At 36.2% G+C, this 23291-nt stretch overlaps 1 protein-coding gene across 3 annotated transcripts in view; it reads right to left on the bottom strand.

The window, feature by feature from the left end:
• The window catches only part of LOC150097976 (protein phosphatase methylesterase 1), a 371474-nt gene that overhangs the window by 180962 nt on the left and 167221 nt on the right, over window positions 1–23291 (bottom strand). For all 3 annotated transcript variants that reach the window (XR_016549609.1, XM_090406577.1, XM_090406576.1), the window contains exons 8-9: window positions 12088–12178; window positions 8221–8286 (exon numbers count right to left, since the gene is read on the bottom strand). Coding sequence is in view for 2 of the 3 variants with exons in the window: in XM_090406577.1 (XP_090262703.1) it covers window positions 8221–8286; window positions 12088–12178 (157 nt within the window). In the remaining variant the exon portion in view is untranslated. The remainder of the gene's footprint in view (window positions 1–8220; window positions 8287–12087; window positions 12179–23291) is intronic.

Here is a 23291-nt window from a genome sequence, read left to right as displayed (position 1 = left end):
ATCTCTTCAATTGTTCTCAAACACTGTGCTCCAGAATTAACACCCATTCTGCATTGTCTCTATCATCTAGTATACATATCTGGCACTTATCCTAATGCATGGAAGCAATCTCATATCCATCCTATTCCTAAAAAGGGTGATAGAAGTCAACAATCAAACTACTGCCCAATTGCCATCCCCTCATTCTCCTCCAAAATAATGGAGAAAGTCATCAATAGCCAACTCCTTCACTACTTAGAGGACCACCAATTAATCAGCAACCACCAGTATGGATTCTGCCATTTAAGCTATGAGGTCACAGCTGACCTCATAGCTTAAATCAACCACCACTGGACATGTGCCATGGAAAGGTTCAGTGAAACTTGTCACCCTTGACATTTCCAAAGTCTGACCATGTGTGGCATTATGGCCTGCTTAACAAATGGTCATCCTTTGGTCTCCTGTCACCTTCTGTTATTGGGTAGCCAGCTTTCTCTCTGGTCATTCTCTGCGAGTAATGATAGATGGCTCCCTCTCTTCGAGATTCATCATCAATGCTAGAGTGCCTCAAGGCTCTGTCCTATCACCAACTCTCTTTCTCTTATTCATAAATGATCTAGTCGCAATCACTACTAATCCAATCCACAACTTTGCTGATGAACAGTACTCTTCACTCAACAGGCCATAATATGGCCAATCGCCCAAGCCATAAGATCATTTACATCGCCAATGCCTTAAATATTGTTCTTCATACTATCCTTTGATGGGGCAAGGACCACCTTGTTGTGTTCAATGCCACAAAAATACAATCTTGCCTTTTCTCTTACAAAAGAGATCTCAGCTCATCTTCCCTTACAAATCATCAGAAGATTAGATCTCTCTCTGCTTGGATTAACATTTACCTTCCATCTTTCCTGGCATAAACATATTACACCAATAGCTTCATCAGCATCCAAGAAACTAGTCATTCTCTTTTGTTCAAAAGGCTATTACACCCAACCAACTCCAAACTATATACAAATCCACCCATGCTTAGAATACTGCTCACATGTTTGGGTGGTGCACCTAAAACTTCCCTTAAAATCCTTTTCCAAAGGCGAGCATTTAGGCTAACTGATGATCCTACTCTTTCAGATTTGATTCAACCACTATTTCATGGCTGCAATATTTCAGTACTGTGTATTCCACAGCTACTTCCATGGTCACATGGCAACCATTATTCCTCCACTTTCTGTTGCACCTGTTAATACAAAAGCTGCAGCTGTCCAGCACCCCTTTACTATGCAATTGCAAGCACACTGAACCTGCTTCTAATCATCCTCTTTTATTCCATCCATCTCTGTCTTCTCAAACAGCCTCCCTCATGAAGTATTCCCAAACAATTAAAACTTTAACTCTTCAAAAAAAATAATAATAATAATAAAAAAAATACAAAATAAAAATAAACTTCTATCTCAGTCCTCATCTGCACCCCACACATGGCATTGATGTGCCTATAGGTCTCTTGACCTTTTGTGTATGGAATGAATATAAAAATTAATGGAGCCTAACTGTTCATCATCTGTAATTGGAGGTGACCAAATATAAATTTGACTAGAGGGAAAGCTGGCTACCCAAAAAAACCTTGCTGAAGTTGCAAGGTTATTTTTCATTTCAATGGTACAGAATGCACATATTTAGTTCACCAGGAAGATTTCAGATAAGGGACATCAATTTAGCATGTAAGATTTCAAAATCTGAACATTATTTCTGGATTTTAATTTTTATAACATACTCTTCTGGTTCTTTCTTATATGTCTTCCATTATTGTTTGCATATGTATATTTTCATATTTTTGTTTTGTCTGAGTTATTTATGGTTCCTGTCAATCCTTTGTGTTCTGTTATTGATGTGCAATTTCATGCCATTTCCTTTGTTCTGCTTCTTTCCATTTCCTTTGTCATCTACAGTTTTCTCTTTCTTTTATTTTCTAGTTTTATTACATAACACAAATGTTATGCAGTACTTCCCACAGGATCCCAACTAAACATACACTAAATATCAATTACAATAAATTTAATTAATATTTCTGATATTTCAACAAGTCAAATTACCATCATCAGGAAACACAGTACAAAACTGATATGAGCATGCAGGCAACACACTGGGTAAATAAGGCCAAAGCAAGGAAACCAAAGGTAAGCCTAAAGCCAAAAATAGTGTCTCCTATTGGGCTAGAATGAGAGTTCTTGGCTGTTGGGCCGAAGTTCTGAAGATGACTGCTTCCCGAATTTCTCAGCACTTCAGCTCAACAGCCAAGAACACCCACTAGAGGGCACTAAATATTATCCCCTATGCTAACCTTATGCTTGCTTTTGGTTGGGCTTTAGACTCATTTAGTGAGTGAAGTGCCTATGTGCACATATCAGTTTCATACTGTGTTCCCTGATAGTGGCAATTCCACTTTGCCAAAATATCAGATATATTTAATTTATGTTATAATTTGTTTAAAAAATACTGTTATGAACAGTCAACTTATAAGCTTTATCACCAGACTGTATTATGAGACATGGATGTGATGTCATTTGAGGAAATTTAGATGTATATCATGAAAGTTTGCACTATGTTAAACAGTGAGTTCAAAATAGTACTCCTTCTATGGAATTTCTGCCAGGTTTTTTATGTAGGTCATTATAGTACATCATTTCATTATAATGGTGTTCATTGTAGTGCATGTCTAATGTATTTGGAAACAGGGATTTCAGTCAAGGAGAAGCAAAAGGATGCTCTTACATTTGTCCTTGGCCTATAATAAATTTAGTTTAATCCTTTATCCAAGTGTGAGTAAACAAAGTTTGCGCCTGAAAGTATCTTCAGGACTGGGGTAAGGTGCTACAACACCGGGCAACTCGTTGCAAAGGTGGAGCAAGCTAATATCACTCCTATCTCAGTATCTCCCATAATGCAAAACACATCTCCTTGTGGATACATATAATGTTATGCATTAAGGGAAGGGTCACTACCCAGACTAGTTTCGACCTTTATTGAGGTCTCTTCAGTGGGAGCCAGACCCAAGTGGAGATACCAGGCAGAAGTATTAGCAAGGTCATCTCTACCTATAGGAGTTGCCAAAAGGTGTGCCACCTTTTTATTAAATTACTCTGGATTTAGAGACAGATGTTGAAAGTTTATTTTTCACTTGGTTAGACTATAATAAATTTAGTTTAATCCTTTATCCAAGTGTGAGCAAACAAAGTTTGCACCTGAAAGTATCTTCAGGACTGGGGTAAGGTGGTACAACACCGAGCAACTCGTTGCAAAGGTGGAGCAAGCTAACATCACGGATAAAGGATTAAACTAAATTTATTATAGTCTAACCAAGTGAAAAATAAACTTTCAATGTCCTTGACCTAAGAACAAAATATATTAAGGGCCTTTGGTTTACCCTGAACATAATATAATAGAGCTTTTGGTGCCAGAGGGTTTTCAAAACTAAGTCTCAAAAATGCTTGGACTAATTTCTCTCTTGTTTCATATAAATTTATTCAGTTGACTGCCTACCATACTAGCTTTGTTGATTCTGTTGTCAATTAACATATTTAATTTACTATCTTCACTACAAATCATGCCTAAGTAGTGGAAATGTTTACTTGTTCTATAGGCCCTCCATTCACGATGCAGTTGGTATATTCAATGTTTCTAACTATTTTCATTGTCTTTGTCTTGCTATATATCTGATAATGTTGGAGTCTTGACAAGTAACAGACTGATTTGGAGGAAAATTGTAGATAGGAAGTTAGTAATGATGTAATTTTTTCATGTAGTACTATCATATCCTGTACACCCCTTGAGGGTACATGGCAGGAATTTGATGATGATGATGATTGTCTTGCTATTGCTGATTTTCATACCAAATTTATTACAACAGTTATTCAATTTAGTCAGAGAATCTTGCAAACTTGTAGCGGATTTATTTAGAAGTATAACATCATCCACATAAAGCAAAGAGCTGACATTAACATCTCCAATTATGATATCATGTTTAATACCATTTTCCTTCATAATGTGATCCATATAGATAATGAATAACAGAGGGGATAATGTACATCCATGTCTCACACCAGATTTAACATTAAGCCATCTTCCTGTACTTCCTTCAATTCTAACTGCTGACTTACAACTCAAATAAAGACTAAGTAGTGCTTGATATAATGCCCCATTGACATCATATACCTGTAGTGTTTTGAAAAGCTTTTCTCTTGGCACCTTGTCATATGCATTTTGCAGGTCTACGAAACTCAAATACAGATTTTGTTATATTCCCACGATATCTCCATTATTTGTCGTAAAGTGAAAATCTGATCCAGACAGCCTCTATATGGCCTGAATCCAGCTTATGCTTCGCCTCTTCCACAATCCCTTTCAACAGTTTCTCAAGTATACTAACATAAATCTTTTATACCTCCATACTTGAATATTTCTGATCGAATATCATCTACTCCAGCCACCTTTCCATATTTCATGCTTTTGATGGCTTTTACTACTTCAAATATGGATATATATTCCTGATTGCATGCCTAGTCACTGTTTTTTACCACTGTGCTGGAAAAAATATAATTAGGAATATGTTGAAAGCAGTTACTGCTTGTTTCATTTAGCAATTTTTCGAAGTAATTACTCCATACATGAAAGATAGCTTTTTCTCCAGCTTTAATGCTGCTAATTCCTTTTACAGCACTCTTTCCTCTAAGAGCACAAGCAGACTTATTCGCCAGAAACTTTCGACATGCTTTCTTCTTTTCCTTCACTGCCTCTTTAACTTCCTGTGTCCACCATGGCGTTCTGATTTTTCTATCCTTGCAGAGAGCCTCACCACATACCTCTCTAGCTGAATCAATCAATGTTTTCTTCTGGGGTTGCCAATGAATCTCCAAGGTTTGGTTCCTGTTTTCAAACTCTCATTTTATTATTTAATAATATTTATGTATTTTGGTCTACAGTTCATATCTGAGAGTTATTCAAACTTTTATTTGCTTTAAAACTTTTTTACATGTTCTTCTATTCAGGATGAAATTAAATTTTACAGCCAGATTTTTTAAAGAATGTCTTTACAAGGAAACTTGTGAGCTGTTACTTCATTCTGATGGTCTACATTTATTTTATTCATGGAAGATGGTAATTTTTCAATTTGTTAAGCATTCCTAATTTGTTTATTTAATTATGCATTTATATATATATATATATATGTATTCCTGAGCTTCTACTCGGTTGTTATGGTACATTTTAAAAATAGATATTTAATGACTTTAAACCTAGATGAAATATTAAGTTTTAATGAAAATGATACAACTAGTTTCAGCCTTTTAGACCTTTCATCAGGTATCCAATAAAGACAGAACACAATAATAAAAACTGAAGTTACAAAAAACTGAGAATTACAGGTAAAAATGCAATACATAACTGACATAAAAAAACGTTGTATTTTTTAAGTTGTTCTATCCCATTTTTATTGTGTGCGTGCTTGCAAGTTCTCGTGAACGCTAGTATTGAACAACTGCAGCATGGCTACCAGGGATGTTGTAACTTAAATTGCTGTTCAAATGTTCAGGATTAAGGAGGATTTCCCTGGATTCCACAATTTTCATTTCAAACTCATCACTGCAGCGAAAAATGTTTTTGGATTTATCTCAGCAAACTGAGTGACTTTGGGGTTCATCATGAGGATTGTTTGAGAAAAGAACATGACTGGATAGCGCAGATGCATGTGATCTTTTATAGGAGATGTCTCTCTTATATTCTTCTATATGTAGTTCAATAGATTTGTTAGTCTGTCCAAAATAAGGAATATTACAAATATTATATATATATATATATATATATATATATATATAAAATTAGGAATTTGTTGAATATTTTGTTACCTTACTGTAGCAATGGTGTCACTTTTTTAGAATCTTTCTGATATTTGTATATTATTTAAATTAAACATATTTGGTCATTTGATAATTAAAAATACAAACTTATTTAATACTGACCATTTACAAACATTATAATCTTACATTATAGTAAGAAAAAAAGTCATCTTACATTATAGTCTACCAGTTTCGCTAGCAAACTGTCTAGCTTTTTCAAGGCGTTTACGGAAAAACATAAAAACTAGTAAATGCAAATTGAAAGGAACATAAAAAACATTGTAAACAAACTAGTAGCTAAGGTTACATGTTCGCGTGACAGAGACTGAAAGGACTTATTGTTCTTATTCATTATCACGCATGCGCGTTTGTTGTAAACATGTAATGTGATTACTGGCTAGCTGTAGTTCAGATGGATTTAGAGAGAGGATCAGGTTTTTTCACAAACTGTTTAGGATGGTACCCTAATTTCTGTTGAAGTTTCCGCCGGTTATTAACACTATTGTGGCTTCCTTGAATAAATGATGTCTGTAGTCGTCATCCAGATATGGCATGGAGCTGTTTTGCCATTCTATCGTGTGGTTAGATGCACAGAAATGATGTGCTAAGCTGGAAGAGATAAGAAATTGACCTGATGAAAGGAATCACTACAGTAGAAATGTGCTGGGAGTTTGATTCTTCCTGTCTGGGGATGTCACCGTATAGTCTAAAAAACAGCCAACTGCATTTTTTAAACATCTTGATAAAGAAACAATCAAATAGTGTCAAATTATCTATTTACAGAAAGCCTACAGACACTGGAAGATATCTTCATTATACTTCAAACCATCACAAGACACAAACTGAGCATTATCCACATGTTGAAAAATAGGGCCAGAAAGTTTATATCAGAAGAGGAGGATACACAGACTGAACTCTCACTAATAGCCAACACATTATCACAAAATGGATATCCTCCAAACATCATCAAAAAATATCTATATGGTGACAACCCCAGACAAGAAGAATCAAGCTCCCAGCACATTTCTACTGTAGTGATCCCTTTCATCAGGTCAATTTCTTATCAAATAGCCAGAATCCTAAGAGTCTACAACATCAGAGTGGTCTTCAAACCAACCACCAGCATCAGAGAGGTTTTAGGATCCCCAAAAGATAAGGTGCCATTCTACAAATATCCAGGAGTATATTACATTCCTTGCTCCTGTGGTCTTGCCTACATCGGACAAACTTCACGGAGTTTAGAAATCAGACAAAAAGAACATGCTGGTGATGTAAACCATGTAATCCCCAAAAGATAAGGTGCCATTCTACAAATATCCAGGAGTATATTACATTCCTTGCTCCTGTGGTCTTGCTTACATCGGACAAACTTCACAGAGTTTAGAAATCAGACAAAAAGAACATGCTGGTGATGTAAACCACAACAGAAGTATCTCTTCCGGCTTAGCACATCATTTCTGTACATCGACCACACGATAATGTGGCAAAACAGCTCCATGCCATATCTGGATGACGACTACAGACATCGTTTATTCAAGGAAGCCACAATAGTGTTAATAACCAGTGGAAACCTCAACAGAAATTAGGGTACCATCCTAAACAGTTCGTGGAAAAACCTGATCCTCTCTCTAAATCCATCTGAACTACAGCTAGCCAGTAATCACATTACACGTTTACAACAAACACGCATGCGTGATAATGAATAAGAACAATAAGTCCTTTCAGTCTCTGTCACGCGAACGTGTAACCTTAGCTACTAGTTTGTTTATAACGTTTTTTATGTTCCTTTCAATTTGCATTTACTAGTTTCATGTTTTTCCGTAAATGCCTTGAAAAAGCTGGACAGTTTGCTAACGAAACTGGTAGGCTATAATGTAAGATGTTTGTAAATGGTCAGTATTAAATAAGTTTGTATTTTTAATTTGTATATTATGCCATTCCATTTCTGTATTGAAGATGCCTTTGATATTTAGGCCAAAATATTAAAACTAGAGATCAAGTTAATTAGTCTTCCATCTTTTATTTGTAACAGAATGTTAAGATATTCCTAAAATGGAAGCCATCCATGCTGAATGATATAGTCTATATACATCATCCATAATGACCCTTTCAAGAAAGACACACACATGCACACAACAGGGAATAGAAATCCGTTTTGCTTCTACTCCATGTGCATGTGAGTACATAAAATATCTAAGTACCCTTCAAACCCTAAACAACGGTGTTTAAATTATTAGAGAAGTTATACATCTGAAGAATATTCCTGCAATGTGAAAACAATCTAATGAATGACTATGTATTTACCAGATTTAAGATTTAATTTCAAAATTATTTTTTGAAGAGACTATACTTTTTTAACTGTCCAGGCATTGATACACGTGCTGATTCCACATTTCTTACTTGTCCACTGCGAACACTAAAGAGTAAAACATCAGGTTAACAAATACACTAAATAACTTAAAGTAATTACACAAATAAAAAATACTTGTCTCAGATTTAATGACTCAAAGGTTTACACATTTTTAAAGCACCATTAATAACTGCAATTAAACTGATGCAAAGGCCTTTTAAATTAGCAGTGCAATAATCACTGGATATGACTGAAATAATATAATATGTAATAATAATATGACTGCAACATTGAACTCTTTGAATGGAAAAGACTCGAGTCTGATTCTTGATATGACAAGAAAAATCTTCATAAAGGCTTTGGAGAGCCTCCATAACTCATGTGGTATAGACGAAGCCCTTTGGTTGGAAAGACCTCAGTTCAATTCCTGTCCATGATGTGAGGAACCTTTATCTGGTCTCTTTATCATATTATTAAGAGATACCTCCAGGGAGTCAAGTACTCATCAAGTGAAGCCACATATCACCCACACCAGATGTCATACCTTTTCTTGAGTTCATCACCCTACCTGCACCTCCAATCCAATGGATTGATTTTCTCCAAAGGAAATCAATCCATTGCAATCACATACAACTATATAAGAGTAAAATCTCTAACCCCCTTCTTCACTGCATTAATTTTCACCCTCCATGGATGTACTCTCATCCTTTCCCCACCCTCCATAAAGTGAAAAATCCCATCAGAGTTAGGTGTACGCTGAGAAAAAGAGAGCTTTGTTCACTGGGAGTGTGGATGCACAAAGTCAGAACTACTAAAGCTATTAGAATGAATGCAGGTGAGTGACTGCAAGAATGACCAAAAAATGCAGAATCTAGTCTCTCAAGCCACAATATCAAATAGGATAAAGTCAATACAAGGTATAAATGTGGCTGAGGACTTAAGGAGATACTCGAGTATTTTCAGGGAGAAGAAGTGAGTACTGCTGATGATGGTAGATGAATTGCAGCCAAAAAGTAGAGGACATGCAAGTGGAAGGAGGTGTGCTTTACATTATGGGATATTAAGGCAAATGATGGGAAGTCAAAGTGTCTATATACATATATAGTTTTATGAAAAAATTGAATGACTAGAACCGAGATTTAATTAAAAAGGTTTTAATATAAACACACTACTAGTTTCGGCCTGTAACAGCCTTCTTCAGGTGACATTATAAAAGAAATTCTTTTAACCCTCAATGTTTAGTGTTTTTTCTTTTATAATGTCACCTGAAGAAGGCTGTTACAGGCCGAAACTAGCAGTGTGTTTATATTAAAACCTTTTTAATTAAATCTCGGTTCTAGTCATTCAATTTTTTCATAAAACTATGTATGTTAACCGAGTCAATGATCATTCTGTTATATATATATATATATATATATATATATATATATATATACACACACACACACATACATATACATACGAGTAGCTTAGTAGTGAAGATAATTCATGCTTAAACTATCTGTTTACACTTGACAAAAGATGAAATAAGAATGTAATTTCTTGTCAAGTATATTTACTTTGAAACCATGTAAAAAAAACTTATAAGGAATGGTATGATACTGTGTTTTTTAAGATGGGCTTCTCACCATGAGTTTGTCTGAAGCATAATTTGCTTCAGACAAACTCCAGCTTGGCACAGCCTGCAATATATTGCTCAAATAGCAGTTGAGCCTAATGGTCACTTTGTAGGGCTATTAGGAACAACTTCTGTCCTTCCATACTTCTTGTTTACATCAGCTGGTATCATCCAAACACTGACCTTTCGATACCATTCTTCTCCTCCAACTCTTACATATGTGAAAACAGCAAATTATCTTCCACTATGATTGGAACAGCTTACCTCATGCATGCTATGGTGTTTCATTAAAATGAAAGCAGAATCCTGAATGGTTTGAAAGCCAACAAGTTTCCATTTTAAAGGCTCAACACATTTGTACTCCAGAATTAGCACTCATTGGATGCAATACTGGTTTTACAATGTTTTTAACTGGCCTTGCATCTGCCCTCCAGTCTGGAAGCAAACCTATATTCAGCTCATTCAAAAAAAGATAAGCCAGCTAACAAATTATCATTCCAATGAGCTCAATTCAGCTCTTAAAAATCATGGAGAAAGTCATCAACAACCACCTTCTTCACCACCCAGAGACTCTATGAAGACCTGGTCAAAGCAGTTCAGATTATTTAGACAAATTCATATCTTCAATAAAACTATTTAATTCCTTCTGTTCAATCATATGAGGTTTGCTAACTTAATATATGCTTTTGTCTGATGATTATGGCATCCTATCCGGAGTTAAAGCTTCATTTGCCATCACTTCAATATCTTACAGTGATGGAGCAGGATGCACTGAAAGCACTAGAGCATGAAGCAGCACTAGTCTCAGATACTAAATTTGGGTACAATATCAAGTATTAGTTTCATAGAAAATGGACCAATGATTTGGAGAGAACCAAAAGATCAAGTTACAAAAGTAATAATCTGTTATAGAATTTGCTGGCCAGTGCTGTCAACCAACATTTATGTAAAAAAAAAAAAAAAAAGTATTGTTAGATTTTTTTTAACACTACAATGTCTTGTTAGCTTCTGGCCAATACAATACTATATCAAAAATCCCACAGTGCAAAAAAAAAAAAAACCAAGGCTAGACATATGGTAAACAGAATCTAATGTGAATGCTATGACTACGTGGTGCATGGCGGTGATGTGATCAAGAGTACCTCTTGTCTTGAAAATATATAAATATCACTACATGTCCCTCTCTCTCACCTTACTGCAATTAAAATTCATGTTTGAAAAATGATATGCACACAAAAACTGCATTCTAATAGCTGGCATAGCTGCATTTTAATAGCTTGCTGAAAGAGTATAGGTGCATCACATGCCAAAGCAAAAGGTGCAGCAAAAAAGGAACCCTATATACTAATTAAAATTAGAAGTACTTATTATTATTATTATTACTTAACACTTTCAGGGAGTCCAAAGACTCATTGAGGGAGGGCTCCTACTCTACAACTCTCCATCTCCACCCACCGCAACTACCTTCATTATCTACACTAACACCATCTACTGCTGACCATCACCAGTAGTATTTTCACAGACAATTACAAACATCCATGCCCATGGCGGGACTCGAACCCGCAGCCTTTTGGCTGGAGAGCAGATACGTTAACCACTCGGCCAACCAGGCTGGCAAAGTTTAAGTTCTCCGATATTCATCTTAATGATATAAATTCTGATCTGATCTTTATTCATCATTAAAGAAAACCCCTTTCCTTTAGCAAAGGAAGAATTGGGTGCATCTTCCATGGTGACCCAGTCCATCTTGGGATGATGTATATCTCAAAAGCAACCAGATATTTTATACGAATGATTCCAAGGCGGGATTTGAACCTGCAGCCTTTGGTTTGGAGCGTGGACACGCTAACCACATAGCCAATCTAGCCGGCTATGTAATATACAATAAGAGACTAAAAATATAACTGCATATACTCTATATAATAGCTCTCAGATAAAATTTTGAAGAAAAAAAAAAAAAAAAAAAAAACCTGAATACACAATAACCACAGTGCCAAAAGGGGAAAGCAATGCATGTCCCTCACAATATCTGCAATTGCCAATCATGGCAAATTTTATATAACTACTAATTTTATACCCACTGGATTGCATTTTTAACTTTTTTCCTGCTTTCCCCTTTCCTGAAAAATTATAATGCAAAAAAACAAAAAATCATCAGTCCTGCACTTATTTTATTAACTGATTATTCAGTTAATAAAATATTAGATATACAATGATTTTAAAAATAATAAAGAAATATTGAAATTTACCACCACTCTATAGCATGTTCAAGGGATATAAACGAAGAAGGTCTACTCCTTAAGAAGTTCTGCATGCTCTGTAAGGCATCCAGTGCAGTACCTGTTAATAAAAGAAGGGATAATAAATATCCATCATCATCATTTCCTGCCAAGTAAACAAACAAAAAAAAATCTACCTATGAAACTATTTCAAAAACAATAAGCAGTGCCTTTGTGTTGCACTACTTAAAAGACAAATGCTGCAAGAATGTATATATATTCACCTTTGTTTAGCACACTGGTTAAAGGCTGGCTTTACCTAACAGCATACAGAACTATTTATTAGATTAAGAAGAAACAGAAAACACCTCAATCAACTCACATCTGAAACAGATGTACTTTTGTAAGCGAACTCTTAATTAATATGTAAATCAAAACGAAAGAAGAAAAGAGCAGAATGAATTTATTAGTATAAATAAAAAAAATCTAACTTGTCAACGAAAATTATGAAAAGGACAATATCGCCCTGCAGAAAGTTCTACTAAGGAAAAAGAAAAAAAATTTAACTGATCAGGGAGAAGAGCTGACAGAGAAAAAAAAGAAAATGCTGGTATTTGACAGAAAAATAAACAATAGAACAGAGAATGAATATCAGACATGGAAATGTTTTGGGAAAATTTTCATCATCAAATTCCTGACATGTACCCTTAAGGGGTGTACAGGATATGATAGTACTACACGAAAAATTTACATCATTATTAACTTCCTATCTACAATTTTTCTCCAAATCAGTCTGTTACTTGTCAAGAATCCAATAATATTATTATCAGATCTTATATTTCTAACGTCTAATGCACATTGTACCGTATCAATCAACCTATATCTTGGTCTTCCTTTGGATCATTTTCCTGCCAACCTGGAAGAGAACACTTGTTTTGCTAATCTTTCCTCGCCCATTCTGTTTAAGTGACCATACCACCTGAGATTAGCTCTGTTAATGCATTCCTGGATGCCGACAATGTCAAGTTCTTTCCTAATATCCTTGTTTTTAATATGACATTGCCATTGATGCCTTCTGTTCATGCCTCTAATCTTTCTCAGGACTCACATATCTGTGGTCTCTAGTCTTTGGTCAAGTGTTTTACTTCTGACCCAGCTCTCAGATCCATAAGTTAAAACTGGTTTGAACACTGTCTTGTACACAGCTAATTTAGTGTTCCGACTAATTTCTCTCTTATTCCATATGAATTTATTCAACTGACTTCCTACCATAACAGCTTTGTTGATTCTGTTGTCTATTTCCATATTTAATTTACCATCTTCAGTAAAAAATCGTACCTAAGTAGTTCAAATGTTTTACTTGTTTCACAGGTTCCCCGTTCACAACACAATTGACATTTTCAACATTTCTACTATTTTCATCGTCTTTTTAATGCTGACCTTCATACCATATCTATTACAACAGTTATTCAATTTAGTCAGGGAGTCTTGCAAACTTGTAGCAGATTTATTTAGAGTATAACATCATCCACATAAAGCAAAGAGTTGACATTAACATCTCCAATTCTAATACCATGTTTAATACCACTTTCCTTCATAATGTGATCCATATAGATAATGAATAACAGAGGGGATAATGTACATCCTTGTCTCACACCAGATTTAACATTAAACCATCTTCCTGTACTTCCTTCAATTCTAACTGCCAACTTACAACTCAAATACAGACTAAGTATTGCTTGATATAACGCCCCATCGACACCACATAATTGTAGCGTATTGAATAGCTTCTCTCTTGGCACTTTGTCATATGCCTTTTCCAGATTGACAAAACTTAAATACAGATCTTTGTTATATTCCTATGCTTTCTCAACTATTTGTCGTAAAGTGAAGATCTGATCCTGACAGCCTCTATTTGGCCTGAATCCAGCTTGTTCTTCACCAAGCTTTTCTTCCACAAATCTTCTCAACCGTTTCTGAGTATGCTTGCATAGATCTTGCCAGGATTACTCAGTAGGGAAATACCTCTGTAATTCTCACATTCAGTTTTATTTCCCTTTTTATATATGGGTATTATTAGAGCTCTACTCCAATCATTGGGAATTCGTCCCTCTGTCCAGGCTTTCTGAACTATGCGGTGCAGCCACTGTAAGACTTTTATACCATCATATTTCAGCATTTCTGGTTGAATATCATCTATTCCTGCTGCCTTTCCACATTTCAAGCCTTTGATAGCTTTTCTACTTCAAGTATTGATATGTATTCCTGACTGTACGCCTGTTGAGTGTTTTTTACCACTGTGCTATCACTGCTGGTTTCATTTAGCAGTTTTCCGAAGTAATTACTCCATACTTCATGGATATCTTTTTCTCCTGTTTTCATGTAACCTTTATCATCTCTAATTCCTTTTACAGCACTCTTTCCTCCATTCCTAAGCTTCTTCAACAACCTCCAGAATATTTTGCCACCTTCTTGATATTTATTTTCTATGTTCTTGCCCGAGTCCTCCCATGACTTTTGTTTAGCTAGTTTTACACAGTGTTTAGCTTTCTTACATTAAGAAAGCTAAATATTTGTCTCTGTATTCTCTAAGAGCACATGCTGACTTATTTGTCAGGAGCTTTTGATATGCTTTCTTCTTTTCCTTCACTGCCTCTTTAATGTCCTGTGTCCATCATGGAGTTCTGATTTTTCTATCCTTGCAGACAACCTCACCACATGTCTCTCTGGCTGAATCAATCAGTGATTTCTTCAAGGTTTGGCACTAAATCTCCAAGGTTTGGTTCCTGTTCTCAAACTCTTTCATTTTTTCTTCAATAATCTTTGTGTATTTTAGTCTACAGTTCACATCTGAGAGATGCTCAACTTTTATTCGCTTTAAAACTTTCTTACATGTTATTCTTTTCAATACGAAATTCAATTTTATCCTACTCAAGACTAAATAGTGATTACTTCAAATTTCAAATATTCTGCACACTCTGGTGTCCTGCACCATGGAGAAAACATCATTATCAACAATAACATAGTCAATGAGACTTTTCTAATTCCTTGCTTCTTCTCTCCATGTGAATTTGTGCACATTTTTATGTTGGAACATGGTGCTAGTAATAACCAGTCCATGTCCTGAGCAGAAATCCAACAGGTATTTGCCATTATTATTGGCTCTGCTATTTTCTCCAAATTTTCCCAAAATATTTTTGTATGTCTGACAATCATTTCCTACTCTGCTATTTAGATCCCCAACAAGGACCAACTTTTCCTTTTTCATTGTGTCAGTTGTTGAAAGTTTATTTTTCACTTGGTTAGAGTATAATAAAATTAGTTTAATCCTTTATCCAAGTGTGAGCAAACAAAGTTTGAGCCTGAAAGTATCTTCATGACTGGGGTAAGGTGGTACAATACCACGGCACTCCTTGCAAAGGTGGAGCAAGCTACCAACACTCCTATCTCAGTATCTCTATAATGCACAACACATCTCCTTGCAGATATGTCTAATGTAATGCATTAAGGGAAGGGCCACTGCCCAGAATAGTTTCAACCTTTATTGAGGTCTCTTCGGTGGGAGCCAGGCCCAAGTGGAGATACCAGGCATTAGCATTAGCAGGTCATCTCTACTTATAGGAGTTGCCAAATGGTGTGCCACCCTTTTTTAATAAATTACTCTGGATTTAGAGAAAGATGTTGAAAGTTTATTTTTCACTTGGTTAGAGTATAATAAAATTAGTTTAATCCTTTATCCAAGTGTGAGCAAATAAAGTTTGCGCCTGAAAGTATCTTCAGGACTGGGATAAGGTGGTACATCACTGGGGTAAGGTGGTATAATGCAAAACACATCTCCTTGCAGATATGTCTAATGTAATGCATTAAGGGAAGGGCCACTACCCAGACTAGTTTCAACCTTTATTGAGGTCTCTTCAGTGGGAGCCAGACCCAAGTGGAGATACCAGGCAGAAGTATTAGCAGGTCATCTCTACCTATAGGAGTTGCCAAATGGTGTGCCACTCTTTTTTAATAAATTACTCTGGATTTAGAGAAAGATGTTGAAAGTTTATTTTTCACTTGGTTAGAGTATAATAAAATTAGTTTAATCCTTTATCCAAGTGTGAGCAAACAAAGTTTGCACCTGAAAGTATCTTCAGGACTGGGGTAAGGTGGTACAACACCAGGGCACCCCTTGCAAAGGTGGAGCAAGCTACCAACAGGAGATACTGAGAAAGGATTATAGGAGATACTGAGATAGGAGTGTTGGTAGTTTGCTCCACCTTTGCAAGGAGTGCCCTGGTGTTGTACCACCTTACCCCAGTTCTGAAGATACTTTAAGGCGCAAACTTTGTTTGCTCACACTTGGATAAAGGATTAAACTAATTTTATTATTGTGTCAGTTGCTTTCTCTAAAGCATTAAAAAATTCCTCCACTTCTACCTTAGTAGAACCTTCTGTGGGACCATAGGCACAACTAAGTCTCATTGTCCAGTTCCCCATTCTCATATTTGCCCACATCAGTCTACTTGAGACTGCCTGCCATTCAAGAAGATTAGCCTCGTATTTAGTGTTGAATACTATGGCTACTCCTTCTTTTCCTTGATTGTCATTTCCTGAATATAACATTTTGTATTTATTTTTCAGAAAGATCTCATCAGTTTTTGTCTTTTTTTTTTCAGTCACACCTATTATGTCGATCTGGTACTTATCTAATTCCTCGGCTAGCTCCATTTCTTTGCCATTCAGGCTTCTTATGTTAGAAAATTTTAAGAGTAAGAAATTAATGACAGAAATATATGCCGGATTTCTATTCATAATATGAAGGGGGCAGGATAATAAGAAATCTTATAGTCTACAATCAACAATCACAACATCAGTGTGAAGATATCAACACAGTGATATCTTCACAAGAACCCAACCATGAAGACTCAGCAGCAAAATCTGAAGTAAACATTCAATTCAAGCAGGAAGGGAGTTGCTTGCAAAGATAGAAAAATAAGAAGTTCACCATAAGAATTTTATGATGAACTTCAGAAACCAGACACAGTCCTGGAAAAGAAGAAATCATGTTAATGATTTTCCTGGAAAGTAAGTTAGTAGGAGAGAATACAGAAAAATAAGAAAGGGAAAACTTTGGTAAAAAATATAGAAGATAAATAGAGCAAAAGTGACAAAATGTTCCAAAAGCTTTGAAAAAGTTCAGAAATGGAATAAAGAGTAATGTAAAACTTTCAGGGGACCCTATAACCTCTAGAGATTGCATCTCCTGGGTGGCAGATAGGGGAGCCCCCTATCTGCCACACCATGAGCCCCATATATATATATATATATATATATATATATATATATATATATGGGGAAAGAACTTGACATTGTCAGCATCCAGGAATGTGTTAGCAGAGCTAATCTCAGGTGGTATGGTCACTTAAATAGAATGGGAGAGGAAAGATTAGCAAAACAAGTGTTCTCTGCCAGGTTGGTAGGAAAACGACCCAGAGGAAGACCAAGATATAGGTGGATTGATACGGTACAAAGTGCCTTAGACGATAGAAATATAAGATCTGATAATGTTGGAGTCTTGAGAAGTAACAGACTGATTTGGAGGAAAATTGTAGATAGGAAGTTAGTAATGATGTAAATTTTTCATGTAGTACTATCATATACTGTACACTCCTTGTGGGTACATTTCAGGAATTTGATGATAATGATGTTAAAGATACCAAGTTATTTTAAATATAAACCTAGTTTTTTACTCCATTTCCAAAGTAAGCAAACAGACAAGTCAGTCAAGTTTGCACCTGCAAGTGTTGCAAGTCTAGCTGACCCCTGCACATAATGCAAGTCCAAGGCAACTCATGGTAAAGGTAGTATAAGCTCTGATCACTATTCTTAATATTTACTCTTAATGCAAAGCACATCTCCTGGAGGAGATGTATGATGCTATGTATTAAAGGCAAGGGGTCACTACCCAGACCAGTTTCGACCTTTATTGAGGTCTCATCAGTGGGAGCCAGGCTAAGAAATTCTAAGTTTTAAGTAATACAGAGCTTATAAATATTTTACTAACCATAAAGTTACCATAAAGTGCTTTGACCTTATTAAATAAAAATCTCAGGATGAGAGATAGATGTAGAAAGTTTTTTACCTTGGGTATAATATATGTTAAAGATACCAAGTTATTTTAAATACACACACACACACATATATGTGTGTGTGTGTGTGTGTGTGTGGTGGTGGTCCAAATATATTGAATAAGGACTCGTGGACCAACAGGGCCATAAGGGGCAATTATCTTGATTGTAAGGGAAGTGGCACTTCCATGGTCCCCTAGCTGGATCTATTCTCTTCTTCCTTTACTTTGAAGAAGATCCACGTTAATCTTTCCTAAAGGCCTTACCAGTCAGCTCTTCTTATTTTATAACCCTTATGCTATGAAAGGGAGAAGGGGTTATCTGTTTCCAGGATGATCTTCTGGTTTACTTATCTTGTGTCGAGGAGCATAAGAGACTATTAATAGGGGTCATGGAAAGACTTAACAGAGCTCAGTTATTCCTAAAGTGTTCCAAATGCCAATTTTTTCTCAAGGAGGTAGAGTATTTAGGTGATGTGGTAAATGAACGCGGTATAACACCCACAGAGGAAAATGTGACTGCCATATTGAAGGCAAGAACTCCCTCAACTGTAAGGCAAGTTAGGAGGTATTTGGGAATGATCAACTTTTACAAGAAATTCATTCCCGAATGCTCCAAACTGATGGAACCTATAGTCAGACTCACAAAGAAAGGAAAAAGATTCGAGTGGGGAAACGAACAGCAGATTGCTCAACAACGCTTAAACCTGGCTCTAACTAAGTTGCCTGTTCTGACCTATCCCAAACTGGGTAGTGATTTTTATCTCTCTGCTGATGCTTCCAATGATACAATCGCCTCCGTTATAGAGCAGAAAGAGGAAGAAGGGTTTATACCAATCGCCTTTATCAGTAGGAAACTTTCATCTTCCAAGATAAATTACTCAGTAATAGAAAAGGAAGCCCTTGCTATTACTCTCAATGCATAAACAAGATTCCTTGTTTATGCATTGAGAAAGTTCAGGTATATGTTATTAGGACAACATCTTATCTTGCGTTCTGATCACAAACCATTGTCGTTTATATCCTCAATGAAGGACAAAAATCAGAGAATCATTAGGTGGGCTCTGGAGATGCAAGAATTTGATTTGGAAATAAAATTCATCCCTGGCTCAGTGAACGTGGTCGCTCACTATCTATCCAGATCTCTGGATGTCGCACATGATAGTGATGTCAATCCTAGTGAAGAGGTGATTTTCCCTATATATAGAGAAAAGGGGAGAGGAAAAAGGGGAATCAATTCTTTAGAACAACAAGTATGGGATAAGTCTCGCATAATCGAAGAGCAAAGGAGGGATCCAGTATGGGGAGAGATTTATGAGAAAGTTTTGAGAGGAGAGAAGTCCCATATTAAAGATTCCTTCAATCACACACTATACATTGATCCGAATGGTCTCTTATTGTCTAAGCAAAGCGTCACAGGGAGATGGAAGGACAAAATCGTGGTTCCAGAAAAAATGATCCCATGGGTACTGTTCACCTTTCATGACTCTAATCTAGCAGGTCATCAAGGAATACATAGAACGTGGAACAGAGTTCGTGATCGTTATATATGGAAGGGGATGAAGGGAGATGTAGAATCGTATGTGACTTCCTGTCATTTATGTCAACAGAAGTCCAGCATTGTAGGTAAGGCTCCTCTCCAGTCTTTCCCTAACCCCATGCGTCCCTTTCAGGCTGTAGCCATGGATATCGTGGGCCCCCTACCTATCATCAAGAAAGGAAATAGGTACATTTTGGTGATCATAGACATGGTCTCACGATATCCAGAGACTGTAGCAATTAAGAATCAATCTGCCCAAACAGTAGCTTACAAATTTTTCAAGCTGATTATTTCTAGATATGGGACACCCCAGACACTTCTCTCTGACAAAGGCTCCAACTTCACAGCTGAAGTTATGTTACAATTGTGTAAGTTGTTAAGAGTAAAGAAATTGTTCACTACTCCTTATCATCCTCAAGGCAATGGAATAGTGGAAAGATTGAACAGGACTTTAAAGCTTACCTTGTCAAAGATATCCGACCTCCAGATCTCGAATTGGGATACCTTTCTGCCTCACACGTTATTCGCGTGCAGAACCGCCCTACACACCGCCATCAGAGAAGCCCCCGCAGTTATCCTCTATGGTTTTGAGCCAACATTCCCTGCTGATTTCAGGAATTCCCATGTGAATTCGGGGTTTCCAGATATTGATGATTATCTCAATAGCCTGATCGCTGATAATAGAATTGCGTATGAGATGGTGTACGAATCCAGTGAAGCTTGCTCACAAAAGGCAAGAAATTATGCCACCAAATTGAGGAGATACAAGGATCTGAAACCCGGCGATCTGGTCCTATTAGAACAGAATTCCGTTAATAAAAAAGGAGGGAAGTTTGGAAGGAGCATGGCCGGACCATATGAAATTCAAGAAAAATTGTCCCCAGTGACATTTAAAATAAAAGAGGAAAAGGAACAAGGGAAATCTTGGGTAGTACATTCTGACAGATTAAAACTTTATAAGATGAAGTCAAAAAGGTTGGTATGCTTAGGAGATTCAATGGAGAGTGTATGTAGAAATAGAGGGACTACAAGAGGGGATAACAGTCCTCGTCAAGGAGGAAACCGCGATGTGAATGCCCCCTCAGGAAGAGTACTGATTATCAAGGAGAGAGGGAATTGCCAAGCTCAGATCGGCAGTTCTCCAGGTTCAATCAGTTTGAGCAACGCATGGGGGAAGGCATAGCAAACAAGCAAAAGCTGACAAAAACAGAAAATGGGGTCTATAGGGATCAGAGTGAAGACAGAATACTAGAAAACACCCAATACAACCTTAGGCCCCGACGAAATGGTAAAGTAGACCACAGGAAAGGAGTTTATCCTTTAAGGATGCATGCCTCTGATAAATGGACATCTGACAGAAAAATCTCAACAAAGGGGTTAGGTATGAGAAGGAAATCAAAAGGAGAGGGATACAGTCAGGATAAAGCACGTAGCAGAGCTCGGTGCATACACTTCACAAGGTATTTTTTTAACAAGCAGCAAGTTCCTGTGAGGATGAGAGGAGGAGCGGAAAACACTTCGTAAGAAAAATTTCTCTTAAAGAATTTTTTTGTTTAAAGGGGGTACCTTTGTTACACCCTGATATCTTAAGAATGTAAAATTCTCAGTTATCATGGTGTAACATGAAGAGCAAATAAATTAAAAACTCTGCATGAAAGATAATAGTTGAATTAATTAAAAGAAAAAGAAAGATTCTTGCATCCAATAAAATATATAAAAAATAAAGGTGTTTGTTAAACTAACTAACAAAAGAAATAATATATTAATATTGTGATATGATTTAAAAGAGAAAATTTAACTAAATAAGACAGAAAAGGGTTAGTCATAAGAGATGGTATGTGAGAGGCTAGAGATTAAAATATTAAGTGAATTCATAGAAAAAATTTGGAAAGGGGATTAAGTTAGAGGCTAGCAGAAGAAAAACAACAGACTATCTCTCAGGGCCGATTCCCGGATTGAGACATCGTTTGGCTCGCCGACCAAAGGACGTTTGGCAGAAAAACGCCACCCTAATTGGTCGGTGAAGTAAAATCAAGACGGGGGCGGAGAAAAGAAGTTAAGAAAGGTGTGTTAGGAGAGCAGGTATAAAAGGGTTGGAAACACCCCCCCCCTCCCCCCACGAGGCTTTTTGGTTTCTGTTTTGGTTCTGTTCCCGAGGAGTTCTCTACGAGCTCCATGGCATAGGTTTCATGCGGTTTTCCTGAGTGGAGATTGGGGTTATATCTCTGTCGTCACAACATGGAAACAAAAGTAAGCGGGATTTCGATTCCGGATTTCCTATGTAAGAAGCGAAGAATGCCATAGAGTCAAAGAAAAGGAAACATATTCTTTGTGTTTCAACTTCAGTGACAACCATAAGAAAGGGAAAGCTGTAAAGATATCAATATCCACGTCGCGAGTTGCACATCCGTCATATAGATGATTCAAAGTGTGTCCTGAATTACGAAAGTTTAAGACCGTGTAAGCATAGTTCAATTCCAAAAGGAACATAGGAGTAGCAGATTATCGGAGAGGTTATACCAAGCTAGTTCAATCAGAAAAAGGTAAAGGCCCATATGAAAAACTCAAGAAAGAAAGGTACTGTAAAATATATCTAATGTTAACTAAAATTTGTCTGTAATAGGTATCATTATTCTAATACGGAACTGTTGAAGTGACCAAAGGAAAATTTATACTAGGACTTTAGTATCTGACAGCATATATTAAAAGTAAGCTAGCTAGTGTTAATGTTATATGAATAATTAAGTGTCCTGAGAATTTTGCATGTCTATTATATTGTATAAGAAAGTTAAATGTCATAGTTATGTGTTAGTGCAGTAAATGGTTTAGTTAAGCTACTTAAGTTTGGATAGTTGAATAGTGTGAATTAAGTAATTGCGTGTCCTGAGAATTTTGAATGCCTATTGTAATGTGTAGGAAAGTTGAAATGTCATGTCATAGTTGTGTGTTAGTGCAGTAAAAGGTTTAGTTAATCTACTTATGTTTGGATAGTTAAATAGTGTGAATTAATCTTATATGTCCATGTCACCTGAAGTTATGTGTTGAATTGTTATGGCGGCATGATCGTAATACCCATTATAGGATCATAGCCTAATTACTTGTAATAAGTTAATGTTAGTTTGTAAGTATTTAGTTTAGCATTGAATTGAGTAATAACAAAAATTGAATTGTACCATGTTAAAGTTTTTAATAAACCTTTGTTCAATGATAAGAAAAGTTGTCTGAAATTGCTGTCCAATGCACCACTTGAAAAATACGACCTAATCACGTGGGAAATTAATGTGTTAAGAAACGAGATAAAGTGTCACGACTGCAACATTGTTTCACTTTCAGACATATTTTAGTTCTTTCTCCTTGTTTTTGTATATAATATCTCAAACTAAATATCCCAAAAGGCACAGTATAAATACAAATATTAGAGGTACTAAGGGGAGAAATAACTTAAGTATTAGTAAATTTTTTGGTGATATCTCGAGCATAGATAATATTAGAACATAGCTAAGCAGAATTTCTCTAATTGGAATAAAAATCATAAATTGGGACACAACAACAGGAGACTTAAATGCAAGAATTGGAAACATA

The sequence above is a fragment of the Typopeltis vanoorti genome, chromosome 16, assembly GCF_054136105.1.
Source record: "Typopeltis vanoorti isolate ZY-2024b chromosome 16, IOZ_Tvanoo_1.0, whole genome shotgun sequence".
NCBI lineage: Eukaryota > Metazoa > Arthropoda > Arachnida > Uropygi > Thelyphonidae > Typopeltis > Typopeltis vanoorti.
Note: the sequence above shows the minus strand (reverse complement) of the source record. Positions and strands in the feature narration are given on the sequence as shown.